Source organism: Panicum virgatum, chromosome 3K, assembly GCF_016808335.1.
Source record: "Panicum virgatum strain AP13 chromosome 3K, P.virgatum_v5, whole genome shotgun sequence".
Classification (NCBI taxonomy): Eukaryota; Viridiplantae; Streptophyta; class Magnoliopsida; order Poales; family Poaceae; genus Panicum; species Panicum virgatum.
The window spans coordinates 21,436,845-21,453,417 of NC_053138.1; the positions used below are offsets into that span (position 1 = coordinate 21,436,845).

A 16,573-nucleotide genomic window follows, 5' to 3' on the forward strand; every position below is an offset into this window, starting at 1 on the left:
AAGTCTTAGTATTATTTACTATTTTTGTAAGATTTTATCGTGCTGGTACCTTCTGCGCTCGCCTTCGTGCGAGACTTCTGGTGTGTTTCGATCGGCCTATAGGTTGGAAACAGCATGTCAAGTTACACTTAATTAAGCTAATGCGCTTGATGCGTTCAGATAATTGCGGTTACGCTTAATTAAGCGTTTTAACTCGACGGGTCTGTAACAACTAACATGTTCAGTGGCACTTCCTGAAGTGACGTTGTGTGACACTGAAGTTGCAGTCCTCTTGGAGTGCTAGGTGCTGTCATTTTTCTTCCTCTTCTTTGTGGCAGCATAAACTGTTATTAAACCGAGATGGAATGATTAGCACACCGGTTTAGTTAGTTAAGGGATTGATTTGCACCAATTGAAACATAAGAAATGAAAGTCACACTTTGACAATACTAAAGGGATAAAAAAATACACTTTTTCCTTTCTAAAATTTCAGCAACTAATAACATGCTCCTCTGTCCAGGAGGAGGCAGGACCCCCCCCCCCCCCCCCCCCCCCCAACCCCAAAAAAAAACGAACACAATCTAGCGCTGTATACATTCTGAGCAACCTGCCTCGATCCGTTGGTACAGCCTAATCCGTTTTCACACTCGCACTCTGCTTCGCTTTGCACAGCGTTTTCACCATCCCCTTGCAGATCTTGCAGAACCAGAGGAGGTTCATCAGCGAGAGCACCGGCGGCACCGTCAGGATGCTGTAGAACCCCAGCGGGAACACCGACCTCACCTGCGGGCACAAACAAAACACCACCACAACATCGACTCATTTCCTTTTTGAAATGACTGAAGAAGAACATGAGCTTAGGATGACGAGTTGGAGGAGTGGGTTACCTGATCGAAGTGAAGGTACATGTGGGTGAAGAAGTAGACGAATAGTATGATCCGAGCAATCTGCAGCATCGGAAATCGGAGGAGGAGCAATCACACACATGAGAAGGCATGGATGCTTGCTGCTTCATAGGCAGAAATTTTGCCGAAAAAAAAAGAGATAGAGGTTAAGTTCAGTAAAGCAGCTTGCAGACCATACCAGCCATCCGACAAACAGAGCCAGTCCATTGTACAGGTAGAGCTTAGAACCCTTCCGGCCAGCAAGATCCAGATACCTGCAGGAAAAAAAAAACAAGGCAACATTCGGATCGAATTGTTAAACCACAATGGCTGAACAAAGTAGCATGTGTACTTGCAGCTGCACCTAGATATCGAAAATGTCTGAAAACTGAAGATTACCATCTAAGGTTTACGAAGGGAGTGGTCGCTTCGGTGAAGAGGACCATGAGGATATAGACGTGTCCCTTGCCACTGAGCAGGGCAAGAGAGATGGCGTACATGGAGAGCCCATGGTGCAGGAGCTGAAGAATTGTGCCACCAGAACGAATTCATGGCGCAGGATGAGTAAAAAATTCAGAAAAAAAATATACGAATTGGTGAATTGGTGATATAAACTTGCTTACGTATTCCTTTCCGCCTAGGCGAGGGAAGTACCGCAGGATCATCGCCAAGTCTGTCAAGAAGTAGCCAAGAGAAACCTACCATACCAGAACCAAAAAAAACAAAGGAAAAACACAGTGGCTTTAGCATCATGGAGCACACATTTCTCATGAAACTGTTTTGGGGCATCTCGGAGCATGCATCTGTTGTGCGCGGCTCGCAAGCAATTCAGGCGCAAACTTACCCCGAACATGGCATCTGATAGCCATGACTTCCTGTCTATCACGACGGCACTATGAGCGTCCTCGCTGAAGAGGCCAGACATGACCAGCAGGTAGAAGGAGACCGCCGCAGCAGCCAGTGCGTGGAACGTAGAGAATCCCCTGAAATACGGCGATAGATGCGTGTATATATATATATATATATATATATATATATATATATATAGTTAGTTAGTTAGTTAGGAATTTAGCATGCAAGGAGTATGAACTGTACATAGAATACAATGGCTGTTTTTCTTTCCCCTTGAGGTGACAATACAATGGCTGTTTTCGTGACAGTATCTCTCTGTCTCTGCAGAAATTGTGCTTGGTGAAATAAAGGGTAGCGGCTCTAAGAATCTCAGACTACCTATTGTTCCACTCGATTTTGTGCATCTCGTTTAGCCCGTTGTAGCCCTTGAAGCACCGGGAGCTGACCAGGCGAGTCAAGTCGTATACCTGCAGGAACACAATGGCAACGTTGTTAATTACTCAACCCCCCAAAAAAAAAGCTGAAGTAAAACCAGCAATTAAAAATAATTGTGCTTTTCAGGAAAGGAAAACCTGTCATCAAGCGAAAATTTCTTTTTAACGGTCGGTACGTAGTCTGACATTGGAATTACTAGCAGATATAGGAGGCGAGGATCTATGGAGAGATGATGGCTTACAGCTCCGCACATGGCGACCCCGGCGAGGACCGAGGCCGGCCACAGGATCCGCTCGTCGGGCCCCAAACCCACGTCGTCCATGATGCCGCCTCCGTTCGCAGGCAGGCGAAACTCGGCGCGGGTGGTCGATCTGTCGGAGAAGAAGGCGGCGGCAGCTTGCAGCTAGCTCTCCCGGCCGGGTTTGGTTGCGCCCCGGCTCGTGACGGTGCTGGCAGCGAGTTTAATTATTTGACTCGCGTCCCGGCCGGGGTGCGGCGGCGGCGGCCGCGGTCGTATATAACGGGGCGCCCGCGCGGGCCGAAGACGAAGACGACTCCACCACCGCGTCGGTCCGCGGATCGGGTCCGACTGCAACAACGCCTCTTCTCTTCTTTTCCTTTTTTTCATTTCCTTTTTTTTCTGAGTGTTTTTTTCTTCTTCTTTCAGAACGAGATGCGAGAGATGAGACGGTCGCCGCACGCCGGACGGGAACCGTGGAACCAAAAGTCTCCGCTTTTCGGTAACCACAAGGAGGAGGTAATGCGATGGAGTGTGGCCGATTTGACCAGCCGCGCGCGCACGATTCGCACCCCCCCCCCCCCCCCCCCCCCCCCCGCGTAACCAGAGGACCCGTCGTGATCGCCCGTCAGAGTCAGAAGAGGTGGTGCGGCCCGGCCGGCTCCGAGCTACTAAGTACTAGTTAGTACTAGCTGATACGGCTGTGAAACGAGTGCGGCACTACGGCAGGCGGGGACCGATGAGCACGCCGCGGAGCAACTTGAGCGCCCAGCGTGCATCGTACGTACGTTCGTGTCGCCGCGGTCCAGCGGACTAGCAGAATCTCCCTCCCTCACGTGTACGGCGTACCAGCGCCGGGTACGTTCATGGCCGGACGCCCGGACCTCAGGACCTGTGTGCGATCTCGGCTGCACGCGGGCGACGGGCGACGTCGCCGATGGTTTTTTTTTTTGAGGGAATCTTGCTCGTTCTTTATTCAGGAACCTCTAGACCAGCGAGGTCTCGGTCCAACCAAGGTCTTACAAAGTTTGGGAGGGGGTCAAACCAGACAGTCGGTTCACCCGGGTCCCGTACAAGACCAGCTTGAGCAAGCTCATGTGCACGCTGATTACAAGAACGTGATACACGATTGAAAAGCACAAAAGTAAACTGCAGAGAAAGCAGTTCCCGAATTTCTCTAAAAATAACGCCACCAGGGGCCTGATCAAACTGTGGTGTCTGGATAGCCGTTAGTAGATTAGTCGAATCAGACTCGACTATATTCCGTCGCTGCCCGTAGTGCAGCCAAACACGCCTCACCCTCAGCAGATAAAGCATCATGGACAGCCTTCAGTCTCCCTGATCCCGCCAGAACACCAAAGCCGTCGCTGTCACGCACCACAAAACCCCACGCCCCTGACCTCTCTACAATATGAAAAGCTCCATCAGAGTTAATCCTTCAGGACATCAGCTGGTGGCGGCCTCCACCTGTTCCCCTGGTGTTAACGTGATCTTGCGAGTCTTTGTAAATTTCTACCGCAGACACTGAAGTCCGGCTCACAACTTAATTAACCGAAAGCATACGTTCTCCCACATTGGCTTTGTTTCTACTCAACCACCACACCCATAACAGACTGATAGTCAGCTGTTGCTTGGTTTGGTTCATCTGAAGAATATGCCCCACGACCTCCTTCGCTGAACTCAGCGTGAGCAAATGCAATCGCACGTCTTCCAGGCCCAGCTGTTGCCAACATATCTTTACCCACTTGCACTTGAGAAAGCAGTGCCCACCATCTTCATCTTGGCGCCAACATATAGGACAACGAGTATCAATCTTCATGCCCCGTCGAGAAATGTTCATCCGCAGGGGAAGACTGTTGTGTGCAAGCCTCCATAGGAATTGTTTCACCTTTGGCATGCAGTCATTCTTCCAGAGACGGTTCCAATAGTAGCCCCTAACATCAGAATTTTCAGAGCTTGTGGAACCAGCCTGTCTAACATTCTTCCGTTCTCTCCCATCCTCAAGTACATGATATGCCGATTTTACAGAGAATAAACCCTTCACATCACAGTGCCACGCTAGAGCATCAGAGTATCCTTGTTTCACTGGAACACTCAGAATATGTTGTACATCTTCTTCCCAGAAAATTTCTCTCACCAACTCCTCATCCCAATTCCCTGTGTAGGGATCAAGCAATTCTGAGACTTTATTTAACAGGCATCTGCCTTTTGGTGTGATTGGTCTTCTTGTAGTGCCATATGGGAGCCAAGGATCACACCAAATATTTATTCTAGCCCCATAACCCACTCTCCAAATCAAACCTTCCTTCAAAGCCCCAAAGCCACGCAAGATACTACGCCAACTATATGAGATACCAGGCTTTTCAATCGCCATCAGCGGATCACCAGAAGGATAGTATTTGGCCTGTAGCACTTGGGCGCACAACGAAGTTGGATCCATGAGGAGTCTCCAACCCTGCCGAGCTAGCATTGCTAGATTGAACAGGTGCAAATCCCTGTACCCCAGTCCTCCTTTCTCCTTCCTACTGCACATAAGTTCCCAAGAAAGCCAATGCATTTTATTTTCTTTATCCTGCTGCGACCACCAGAATATGTAAATCATGGAGCCAATGTCGTCGCAAAGTGTCTTCGTGAGATCAAAGCAAGACATTGCATAAGACGGGATAGCTTGTGCAACAGCTTTGATAAGTACATCTTTTTCTGCCTTGGACAGCAGCTTTTCCTTCCACCCCTGAATTTTATTCCAGACCCGTTCCTTCAGGTAATTAAAGGTCAAGACTTTTGATCTGCCCATACTGATAGGCAAGCCGAGATACCGATCATTCCTTGCTTCGGAACTGACTTCTAGGTCAGCCATCAAAGCAGATTTCACACTCTCTCTTGTGTTTTTACTGAACATGATGGATGATTTATCCTTGCTTATAGTCTGCCCCGAGCAATTTTCATACAGAAATAGAACATTTTGCAGATGTTCTGCACTCCTATCCTCAATTTTGAAGAGTAACAGTGAATCATCCGCAAACAAAAGATGATTTATACTCGGCGCCTCCTGACAAACACGAACACCAGCCATCCCACCCCTTTGCTCCGCTGCATTCAACAGGCAAGAAAAGGCTTCAGCACAAATTAAGAACAGATAGGGGGATATCTGATCTCCCTGCCGCAAACCCCGCTGGGGTACAATCTCGTCTGTTAACTCACCATTTACACGGACACGGTACCTGACCGTTGTGACCAAATTCATCAGTCTCTCCACCCACTCATTTTGGAAACCCAATTTGCATAACATCAAGCGTAAGAACTCCCATTCAACATGATCATACGCTTTGCTCATATCAAGTTTCAGAGCCGCATAACTATCAGCACCCCTCCTCTTATTCTGCATATAGTGAGTCAATTCATAAGCAAGTAAAACATTATCAGTGATAAGCCTCCCTGGGACAAAAGCACTCTGATTCAGAGAAATGATATCCGGCAACACCCGTTTCAAACGATTAGCTAATACCTTCGAGGCAATCTTGTACACCACATTGCAGAGACTGATGGGGCGCAAGTCTTTTAGTCGCTCAGGTTTCTAAACCTTTGGAATTAACACCACCACTGTTTCATTCCAGCTGCCGGGCATAGGACCTCCATTTAGTACTTCAGTAACTTCCTTTACTACATCCTTCCCCACAATATTCCAAAATTTCTTATAGAATAAAGCAGGCATGCCACCTGGGCCAGGAGCTTTCAGATCTCCCATACTATCAAGGGCAGCCTTGATCTCCTCCTCAGTGTAATCTCTAGTGAGATCAGCATTCATTGCATCAGTTACACGAGATGGCACATGTTGCAACATCTCCTCATATCGGGACCCTGCACTAGAGGTAAATAAAGCAGAATAAAAGTTAGTCGCCATGGCTTGGATTCCTCCCGCATCCTCCACCACACACCCATCATCCTTCACCAATCATGTAATCCTATTTCTCCTCCTTCTTTCTGATGCATACTGATGGAAGAACCGTGTGTTCCGATCACCATGTTTCAGCCAGTGCGAAGTAGCACGCTGACGCCAATACAGATCCACCTGGTCCTCAAGCTTCTGCAGCCGATATTTGAGGATCTCCTCCCTTGCCACACTGTCCCGGCTAATGGAACTGCGTCTGCACCTCTCCAAGGCCTTTTTGCATGTTTAACACGCTTCTCCAAATCACCAAGACAGTTCGTGCTCCAGTCTCGGAGCTCCGCCGCCACCTCTCGAACAGCTGACTCCACCTTAGCCCCCCCCCCCCTCGCCTCCATTGTCAGCCGCTAAGAGTTCTCCACAATTGTTTCACAATTCTCCTCTTAAACCCACCCAGCTTCAAAACAGAAAGGGGAGCCCCCAGCCGGACTCCTGTGTTCTAGCTCCTTCTCCATAGTGACCACCACCGGCCTGTGGTCCGAGTGGCGAGGATCACCATTTCGAACGTGAAAAATCCAGGAAACGTGCCTGCCATGCTCCATCTGCCACTGCACGGTCCAGTCCCTCGCGGATGTAATGGTCATCCGTGTGGCTATTATTTCTCCAGGTAAAGATGTCCCCGGAGAAACCAAGGCCAGACAAAGCGCAGTCCTCTAATGCCATCCGGAACCTATCCATGCTGACTTGTGGTCTAGGCACACCCTCCTCCTTCTCGTGACTAAACAAAATTTCATTGAAATCACCCAAGCAAAGCCACGGATGCCTTCGCCCAGCATTCAATGTGCGTAACGCCCTCCATGACAGTTCCTTCTGGTCTGATTTGGGCTCGCCATAGAAGCCCGTGAGACGCCATGTGAATCCATCCGCCTCCTCCACATCTCCGTCAATGTACAGCCGAGACGTTGTACGCAAACAAAACTTAACCCCATTGTGCCAAAAGATTGCAAGTCCACCACTCCTCCCAACGCAATCCTTCACCACCATGTTTGTCAAACCCAAACGCCACCGCAACCACTCAATCTTGCCCGAGACCATCTTAGTCTCGGACAAGAACAAAATGTCAGGATCCTCCTCCTTCTGTAACTTCAAAAGGCTACGAATTGCCGGGCCGTTCCCCAACCCCCGGCAATTCCACGCAATCATCTTCATTGGTTCTCGCAGGACTGAACCGTCAGTCCCGCATCACTAGGTTTCGAAGCCACCTTCTGCTTTTTTGCTTTCGTATTCTCGTCATCTACACTGTTCAAGGACCGTTTCCTCTCCAGCGGCACAGATGCGTTTCCCTTCTGCTCAAAGGACCGGGCTCTTTTTTTGTATGTACCCGGTCTGGTTTCTTTGCTCCCTATAGGAGCTTCAGGCATCTCATCTACAGTCATGGTATGTAGTGCACTGTTCACATGCCCCGCCCCCAACTCAGAAGCCGCCAAATCCATTGCTCCCCCCCACAGTAGTTTCTCCTTCCACCTCCTTCCCCTTTCCTTCACCAACCTCTTCTACAAATAGCACACATTTGGAAGTATTCTCCACGCCACTGGGGAGCTGGATTTTCAAAGGACTCGTCACCTCCTCATCAGACCTGTTTTTGCCTGCCCCTTCACTCGCCTCCAGAGCCCCTCCCTTCTTTCTCCAAGATGGAGCATTACTTCCGGAACGATCCGAGCCACTCTTCGTCCCCAAAGCGCCACGACCCCCTCCACCAGACCTCCATGACGGGACAAAGCACCCTCCTGTGTTACGATCACCAGAAAACTCATCCATTCTCCTCTCAAGAATGCATATCAACTTCTTGGAGAATTGCTGAGTCTCTCCTTTTGCAATTTTCACACCACACGATCGGTCAGTATGACCGATAATACCACAAGTATAGCAAAAGTCAGGCAGAAATTCATACTCCACAGGACACCACAAAGGCTTCTCTTCTTCCCCCACACACACCGTCACACCTCTCATAAGAGGTTTCCTGATGTCCAATCTCACTTTGATTCTAAGGAAGCGACCGATTGCATTATCATTCTCATCCAGATCCATGCCCATGAAACTGCCGATCTCATCACCAATTGCTATTCCCGTCGCCCTCTTCATCATACCAAGGGGGAGCTTCATAACCCGGATCCAGATTAGGATAAAGGAGAAATCCATCTCTTCAATTGTTTTCATCGTATCATAATCCGCCATCACCACTAGATCCTTCCCGAACATCCACGGGCCATCCTCCAAATCACGTTTCTTCCCTGACGGTTGTTGAAAAGTGAACAAAAAATGATTCTCACCCAGATCCTTGCAAAGAACACCTTTGATCGGGCACCAGATTCTGCCCAAGGTTTATTTCAGACCCTCCTCACTCACCAACTTTTCAGCAAGAACTTTGCCAACCGCCTGCGGGTCACCCGATCCAGCCTTCATCACAGACGCCTCAACCCTAATGCCCTTTCTCTCCGTCTCCACCAGTTTCATTCGCTCTAGCATTCCCTCCACGGCCTCCATCCCCACCAGATGCAAAAGGATGACGTTAAGACCTCTGATCAAAGGGAAGGAGATCCCAACCAGACCGACGAGCACCAGGGGCGGCTAGCAGATCTTGGCTCAGCTCCAAACAGGAGAATTTGACGTGGACACAAACGTGGAATAGGAGATGTACTCGAGGATCCGATCTCTGCGTAGAAATCTGATCAGGGAAGAGGGAGAAAGGGTGTAGAAACGACGGAGGAAGCCCCGCCGCCGACCTAAAACTCGAGTCGCCTAGGAAACCCTAGGCGTCGAGTACCCAAACCCCGATCCTTGGATAGAAATGTATAGCGACGTCGCCGATGTGGTGAACTGGTGGTTGGCTCTCAAAACAATTAGCCCAACCTACTCTGGGCCGCGACCCAGTTCTTGCTGTAGAAAAATCACCTTCTTTCTTAGAAAAATCACCTTCATACAGAGTTCTACGCTCCGTTGTTCATTATTCTCAAAAAGAAAAGAACTGCTCATTGCTCACCACATCTTCCTCAGATCCATCACACCTTTTTTTTTAGGGACAGATGCATCACACTCCCAAGAAGTCCTACCAAGAAAAGAAGAGGAGCCCCCGGCATATCCTAGGCCTAAAAAGGAACAGCTGAAGACGATATGAGGCTAATATATCAGCGACGATATGCTAGGATTTGGGCTTAGTTAGACATATAAGTGTTGAAGTGAATGATCTTCACATGGCGGTGGAGAGGAAATCACGATCACGGGGCTTAATCTGGCTCGAACTAGGCTAAGAATTCGACATTTTATCTCCTTTCTATTCAACATAATACTTCCATTTTAAATTGGAAGTCATTCTAACTTTTTTAGAGAGTCAAATTATTTTTTATATTCAATTAAAATTACAGAAAAGATTACAAAGATTTATAGCACCAAAAAGATATACTATAACAATATATTTAATGATGAATCTAGTAATACTTCTCTAGTATCATAAATGTTAGTACTTTATTGTATACGTATGATCAAACTTGACATATTTTTGGCTTTTCAAAAAAATTAGAATGACTTACAATTAGCAGTGTGGCGTGTAACCCTCACTCTAGCCGCCAAAAGCCAAGGCAAACCCTAGCCACCACCCCAACTACCCCTGTCCAGGTTCATCCCCCGACAGGAGGTAACAGGAAGGACAAGGACTCGGGTTAAATAGTCTGGGCGCCTGTCTGGTGGAAGACTCTCCACTCTCCTTCCTCCTCCAGTTCTAAAGCTTGCGCTAAGCTTCTGCATCTCCTACCAAAGCTCCCTGCGCGCACAGGGAACTCCGGCGAGCAGGCCTCCGGAATTCCGTCTGTCAGCGTACCTGCACGGGTAGGTGGGCGATCAAGTTTTTAGGGAGCGCCGCATCAGGCGCGACTGCTCCTCTGCTGCAGGTCTTCTCCGACAAAGGCCACTTCACCAACCGTTGCTACCATGGTGCAGATGAAGAGAGGAGCGGCGGCGGCGGCGGCGGCTGCCGATGACACGAAAACTGGTGGATCTCATACCGCGAGCACCAGTATTGGTTCCACCCAAGGGTATAAACCAAAACCTCCTCTGCTCCATCCTATTGTCATTGTCATGATATTTATTACTAGGTTCAGTAGCACTTTTGAGTATGCTTATGCTGAGATGTTCATGTTAGTATCTGTCATATCGTTTTATGGATTAAAGAATGTTACAAAATGGCTCAATATTCAACAGGAGGTTCGGGCAGTGGCGGCGGCTCCGCACATGGTCCGTTCAGGTGGAGTAACTGTCGAGTTGGCTGCGTCACCGACGCCTCCACGCGTCCCGAGCTCCCGCCGTCGAGTTCGCTGAGCAGACCGGTGGTCGAGGGGGCAGCTCACGCGCACACCATGGGCAATCAACACGCGTGTGAACGTTGCCGGGAGTATCTAAATGCCGATAAGGTGAGGTAGACTTGTGGAGGGTGTTCGTGTTGTTTTTTGCTATGCATCTCCTTTCTTTATGTTGGAGGCGAACATGTGACAGTCCCCACAAGATCGACGGGCGAGGTTGGTTATGATATTCATATTGATGATTGATGCCCTATCTGTATCAGTGTGAATTGACCATATGTAAACTCCCTGTTACGCTTTTGATAGACCTAAATGAATATTTTTGGTCTAAAAAATAACAGCACACGGCCACATCATCACTAACTTACCTCGGAAGAATGGCCATGTGCATTGTTCCTGGCAATTCTGTGAAATTAATCAACGAACACTTTCATATGGCCACAGAATTCATTAAGCAACCAAACTCGAAATTAGGGGCACTCCCCCCCCCCCCCCCACCAACCCCAATGCAAAACACCCTAAAAATACCATTGTCAATAATTTTACTTCTACCGGGAATTTAATCTTACAACTTTACTCTGCAAAAGATGAGAATGTTGAAAAGCATATGAGCAATTGATAGTACATCATACTGGGACAAACTTTGTTTAGGAAGAAGAAAAGCAAACAAGTGTTCAATGAATACCTCACAATAGAATCATTTAGCAATGCGCATAAAGTGATCCCCGCAAATAAATAGCATGACATTGAAATGGCTGCCCTGTTGGTTATCGTGTCAGCAATGTCCCACCAGCAGCCTCCCCTTCCTGGACAAACAACCTCTCACGACGACAGCGGCCATTCCGAGTCCTCCTTGAACTCTCTCCTAGGGCTAAGCGCGACAGGAACCAAGGGGATTATTAGAAATACCTCATAGTGCTGCGGCAACACTATGGGTTCATACGCCAGGCAATAGTCTACATAGAATCCTTTCGTTCCCATGCTTGGGTGCGGGGAAGGAGGAATGACCGCCCACTATCGCGTGGCACGGTTAACCACTCACTCACAGTTACTAAAGGAGGAGGAGCCCATTGCAGTGACCCATTATCTGCGGATCCATGTCGTCGTGGGTGTCTAGGAAACCGAGGCTAATCGATCCGGCACCTCGCCGAGGGGCGTGAGAAGAAATACGGGCAGAGAAGGAGCTAGGATCTGCATGCAGTAGAAGAAGCCATCAAGACAGGAGAGAGAGGAGGTCCGTGCGCAGTAAGGGTGTCAACGATGGCGCGCCAAGCCTTGTGGACGCGGCGAGGCTGCACGGCGCGAGACGGCGGAGAATGTTGGCGATCAAGTCGTCAGGTAGCAGGTCCATCTTGCATCATCGGCAATGGTGGCTGCAGAGAGATCGATCTGCTATACTTCGTGGCTTCTGAGTTCCTCGGACTTGATATCCATGGGTGCTCCGTGCTCATAAGGTTAAGGACTTGTATCCATGGACATATCGGGTGCAAACCACAATTTCGTGAAAATCCGTGCAAACCACGGCAAAAAAATCGTCTAAATTCACCAAAAAATCACACATGTAGATGATATGATACTAAACAATCTTGTAAAATATCTTGTCCAAACTCGACTTCGTTTGTGAGATATAAAAATAATAAATTTCAAGCCAAAAAGTTGTTCAGATGATTTGTTAGAAATTTGTTATTTTTTTATCTCACAAACGAAGTCGAGTTTGGACAAGATATTTTAAAAGATTGTGTATCATCATATCATCTACATGTGTGATTTTTTGGTGAATTCAGACGTCTTTTTTATTGTGATTTGCACGGGTTTTTACGAAGTCTGTGGTTTGCACTAGATACGTTCAAAAAAAAAAAGGCCAAACCTGGCAGGACTTGATCTCGTGAGCCTACGTGCGATCACGACGTTGTTGTGTTTCATCATCATCTGATAAGGTTAGAGTTAAACCAAAATAAAGATAAGAGGATTATAAGATATGAAAGAAACAATATATGCATCATAAAAAAAAGATACAGTAGGATCTATAAGATAGGAAATAAATACATCATTAAAAAGATATACAGTATAGGATCTAGCGGGCTGGCGTGGCCCGCCAGCTGACACCGTGAGGTTCATTGGAGTCGATGGCTCCACCGATTCTTGGAACATGTATCTCGCTGTCGACAGGCATGTCGTCTACTCGTCTACCACTGAAAAACATAATGTTGTTAAATTCTAAAATATTCGCTCCCACGGGGAGTCGAATTTAAGACCTGAGGTGCTATCGAGGTTCTTGTAATTAGTAGGTTAGATGTCCTTTTGCATTCCGATGGCTATTGTAGGTGGACAAAACGATGGACCACACACGCGCATGGAGAAGAAATTATAAAGTTTAGGGCAAGAATGCAAAGTCACCGGCCATTTTCATCATTTTTTTCTGTATAAGCAGCACCAGCAGCGGCGATGACAGATAACCTAACGGTCAGAAATAGGCATGTGCATTGTTGCTGACAATTTTGCGAAATTAATCCACGAGCATCATCAGTCAGGCAAATTTCCGCGTCATCATCTCTCATCCTAGTGGAGCTAGGGACAGATAAATAAATCAGAAAAGAGCTACTACTACTACAAATCAGACAGAAGCGATCAGCTAGAATTGTACACATCACAACCATCACTCCCAGTCCCTGCTGCTATGAACGTACGTGTCGCCAACCAGAAAAAGAGAAGGAAAAGGAAAAAAACAAAAGAAAAAGAAAAGAAAGCCCCTACTTAAAAACGTAACCTTCTATCGACGGACGGACGAATCAGGTCAGAAGTCGGCGGCGCTGCCTCCCCACCCGGCGCGGCCCGTCACCGCCGTCCGCTGGTTGGCGTTGGTCACGTACTGGCGGACGGGGTCGTCCGTGACGGGCACGGCCGGCCCCACGGCCGGCTGCGGCGTGGTGATGACGTACTGCTGCATCACCAGCACGGACACCATCTTGGAGAACTCGGACGAGACGAGCAGGTCGCCGATGGGCCCCAGCTCCGGCGACTCCATCCACTCGGCCAGCGCCGACGTGAGCGGCGACCCCTCCTCGCCGGGGTGCCTGCCGACGATGTAGAGCTCGTGCGCGCTGTCAAGGTCCCGGATGGCCGCCAGCGTCTCCTCGCTGTTGGCCACCACCTGCTCCATGTACAGGATGGCGTCGTTGCCGACGTTGCGCGTCCGGAACTCGCTCATGTACTCCTCGTCCATCTGCCGCTCGCTCTTGGCGGCGTCGGGGACGATGGTGATGGCGCGCGCGTGCACGTTGGACGCGGCGGGCGCCCCGCGGGGCGGCGGCGCCATGTGGTGCTGCGGCGCCGGCGCGGGGGCCTTGTAGTCCGGCGGGATGAAGCGCACGATGGTGAGGCACACGCCGGGGTGCTCCACCATCCGCCACGCGTAGGCGAGGCCCTCGCGGTCGTCGGGCCCGCCGAAGAAGAGCAGCGCCACGTGGTGCACGCTGGCCATGCGCGCCGCGGCGGCGCTGAGGCCGCGGTCCACCAGGATGCCCACGGAGCAGGGCGCCGCCGCGAGGATGCTCTCGTTGAAGCCCCGGAGGGAGGCGTTGATGGGCTCCATGCCGCCGTCCACCGTCTGCTGCTTGTGGAAGGGGAGCACGATGAGGGACACGTGCTTGTCCTCGGCCAGCACCGACACGTCCTCGTGCATCGTCTGGTACGGCGACACGGCCGTGAGCGCCTGGATGGAGACGCCGCCCACGCTCTCCTCGTAGCTCTCGAAGGCGTTGAAGATGTGGTCGCTGGACGCGGCGCTGCGGCTCTGGCTGGAGGCCGAGTGGTGGGCGGCGAGCATGTTGGAGGCGCGCCCGGTGAGCTCCACCAGGTGCAGCGCGTAGATGAAGATGGGGGAGCGCTTGGTGGGGTTGGATAGCTCCAGCAGGGAGATGATGGACGGCACGTTGCGGGTGGTGTGCACGCACGCCAGCATGCGCAGCTCCGCGTCGTGCTTGGAGCGCTGCAGGTTGCGCCGCTTGTACCCGACCAGCCGCCGCGCCGGCCGGTACACCGTCGTCACCACCGGCGTCACCAGCGCCGTCATGGCCACCGACACCAGCACCATCACGGCGAACGACTCGTCGTCCAGCACCTGCAGGTTTCGTTGGTTTATTTATTTGGTCAATTTCATTCAATTTGTTGGTTCAACCAGATCATGCAGTGACAGTTCATAACAATATACTACCGACCTCCTTGTCCCTTCCGATGTTGAGCACGATCATCTCGACGAGCCCCCTGGTGTTCATGAGGAAGCCGAGGGCGACGCCGTCGCGGAACGTCATGGTGTAGGAGATGGCGATGAGGATGGTGCCCATGATCTTGGCGAAGCTGGCCATGGTGAAGACGAGCACCAGGAGCCCCACGGTGACGGGGTCGCGCACCCGGGTCACGTTGGTGCGGAGGCCGCTGATGGCGAAGAAGAGCGGGAGCAGCAGCCCCGTGACGAAGTCCTCGAGCTTCTCGATGAGCACGACGCCGAGCTGGCCGCTGGGTATGACCAGCCCGTACACGAAGGCGCCGAACACCGAGTGGATGCCGATGGCGTCGGTGCAGACGCCGGCGACCATGACGCCGGTGAGTATGAGCGTGACGTGCACGTCGCTGATGGTCTCGCCCTCGGGGACGCGGCGCACGAGCCACCACATGAGCGGGCGCACGGCGTAGAAGCAGACGAGCACGAAGACCACCCCGGCGAGGAGCACCCACAGGGAGGAGAAGGCGGAGCTGTTCACCTCGGAGATGGCGATGGCGAGCGCGAGCAGGATCCACGCGCACATGTCGTTGACGATGGCGGCGGACATGGCGATGCGGCCGAGGTCCGAGTTGAGCAGCTTGATCTCGGCGAGGATGCGCGCCAGCACCGGGAACGCCGTCACGGAGAGCGCGACGCCGAGGAAGAGCAGGAAGGAGGCCTGGTGCACGTTCTTGGACACCTGGTGCCGGAAGATGAAGGACGTGGCCGTGCCGATGCAGAAGGGCAGCGCCATCCCCGCCACGGCGATGATGAGCGCCTTGGTCCCCGACCGCTTGATGACGTTCACGTCCATCTCGAGGCCCACCAGGAAGAGGAAGTAGAGGAGGCCCAGGTGCGCCACCGTCTCCAGCGTCAGCAGGCTCCGCAGCGGGAACACCGTGGTCGCCCACACCTCCACCTGCCCCATCACCGACGGGCCCAGGATCACGCCGGCCTGCGCGCACACCACATCAACAATGCAGCAGCCGGCGTATCAACCTAACCGATCGGCTCAGGCTTACGCACGAGGATCTCAGCGATGACGCGGGGCTGGCGGATGGGCTTGAGGAGGAGCACCAGGAGGCGGGTGGTGGCGACGATGATGGCCGTCTGGAGGATGAAGAGGGGGAGCGAGAACTCGAGCGGGTTCACCCCCTGCCAGATGCCGTAGGCCGTGACCATCATCGGCGAGTAGCACACCACCGAGGCGGCGCTCGAGATGTTGCCGCGTGGCGTCACCTGCGCCGTGGCGTTCCTCGGCGGCAGCATGCCGGCCGCCCCCGCCGTTGGCAGCACCGTGGCCATCTCGGCGCATGGGCGAGCGTAGCGTCGTGGCGAGCTGCGAGCGCCCTAGCACTGTGGGAGGGGAGAAAGGTTCGGGAGGGAGAGCATGCACTGAGCAGAAATGGGCCAGAGCGTGGAAACGGTCAAAGCCGGGCGCCACCACGCGTGGCAGTGTTTCTCGACTGCTAAATTTTGGCCGGTTCTCCGGGGACTTTGCGCGGGTACGGTTATACCTCACGTGAGGTGATGGAATCAACAACTGTCACAGATACAAATGGGCCGGGCCGGCATGCATCAGCCCAACAGACCAGACCTAAGGTTTCTCTAATTAATTATTTGCGTAGTAAAGTGGTACACAAATAGTACTCTCACGAGAAAAAAAAGGAATGCATGCAGGTGGAA

The 16,573-nt window shown here is 51.3% G+C and overlaps 2 protein-coding genes across 2 annotated transcripts; both read right to left on the bottom strand.

Annotated features, from left to right (window-relative positions):
- Positions 1-547: 547 nt before the first annotated feature.
- On the bottom strand, positions 548-2,731 carry LOC120701318 (TLC domain-containing protein 4-B-like). The gene is made up of 8 exons (XM_039985422.1): positions 2,392-2,731; positions 2,094-2,182; positions 1,708-1,846; positions 1,487-1,561; positions 1,263-1,384; positions 1,063-1,138; positions 867-926; positions 548-762 (listed from the first exon to the last, which is right to left on the bottom strand). The coding sequence occupies exons 1-8, from the start codon at positions 2,470-2,472 to the stop codon at positions 610-612; spliced, it is 795 nt and encodes a 264-aa protein (XP_039841356.1). The 5' UTR covers positions 2,473-2,731; the 3' UTR covers positions 548-609.
- Positions 2,732-13,169: 10,438 nt separating this feature from the next.
- Positions 13,170-16,192, bottom strand: LOC120700717 (cation/H(+) antiporter 15-like). The gene is made up of 3 exons (XM_039984954.1): positions 15,914-16,192; positions 14,844-15,842; positions 13,170-14,746 (listed from the first exon to the last, which is right to left on the bottom strand). The coding sequence occupies exons 1-3, from the start codon at positions 16,190-16,192 to the stop codon at positions 13,421-13,423; spliced, it is 2,604 nt and encodes an 867-aa protein (XP_039840888.1). The 3' UTR covers positions 13,170-13,420.
- Between the last annotated feature and the right edge of the window lie 381 nt (positions 16,193-16,573).

What these genes read in the sequence shown, in the direction of transcription:
- LOC120701318 (XM_039985422.1), bottom strand. Translation starts at nt 2,472, where the DNA reads ATGGACGACGTGGGTTTGGGGCCCGACGAGCGGATCCTGTGGCCGGCC. An exon ending in CCCTTCGTAAACCTTAGATG is followed by an intron (nt 1,139 to 1,262) that starts GTAATCTTCAGT and finishes TTTTTCCTGCAG; the next exon opens with GTATCTGGATCTTGCTGGCC. An exon ending in CTCTGTTTGTCGGATGGCTG is followed by an intron (nt 927 to 1,062) that starts GTATGGTCTGCA and finishes CCGATGCTGCAG; the next exon opens with ATTGCTCGGATCATACTATT.
- LOC120700717 (XM_039984954.1), bottom strand. Translation starts at nt 16,192, where the DNA reads ATGGCCACGGTGCTGCCAACGGCGGGGGCGGCCGGCATGCTGCCGCCG. An exon ending in GCGTCATCGCTGAGATCCTC is followed by an intron (nt 15,843 to 15,913) that starts GTGCGTAAGCCT and finishes GTGTGCGCGCAG; the next exon opens with GCCGGCGTGATCCTGGGCCC. An exon ending in ACATCGGAAGGGACAAGGAG is followed by an intron (nt 14,747 to 14,843) that starts GTCGGTAGTATA and finishes CGAAACCTGCAG; the next exon opens with GTGCTGGACGACGAGTCGTT.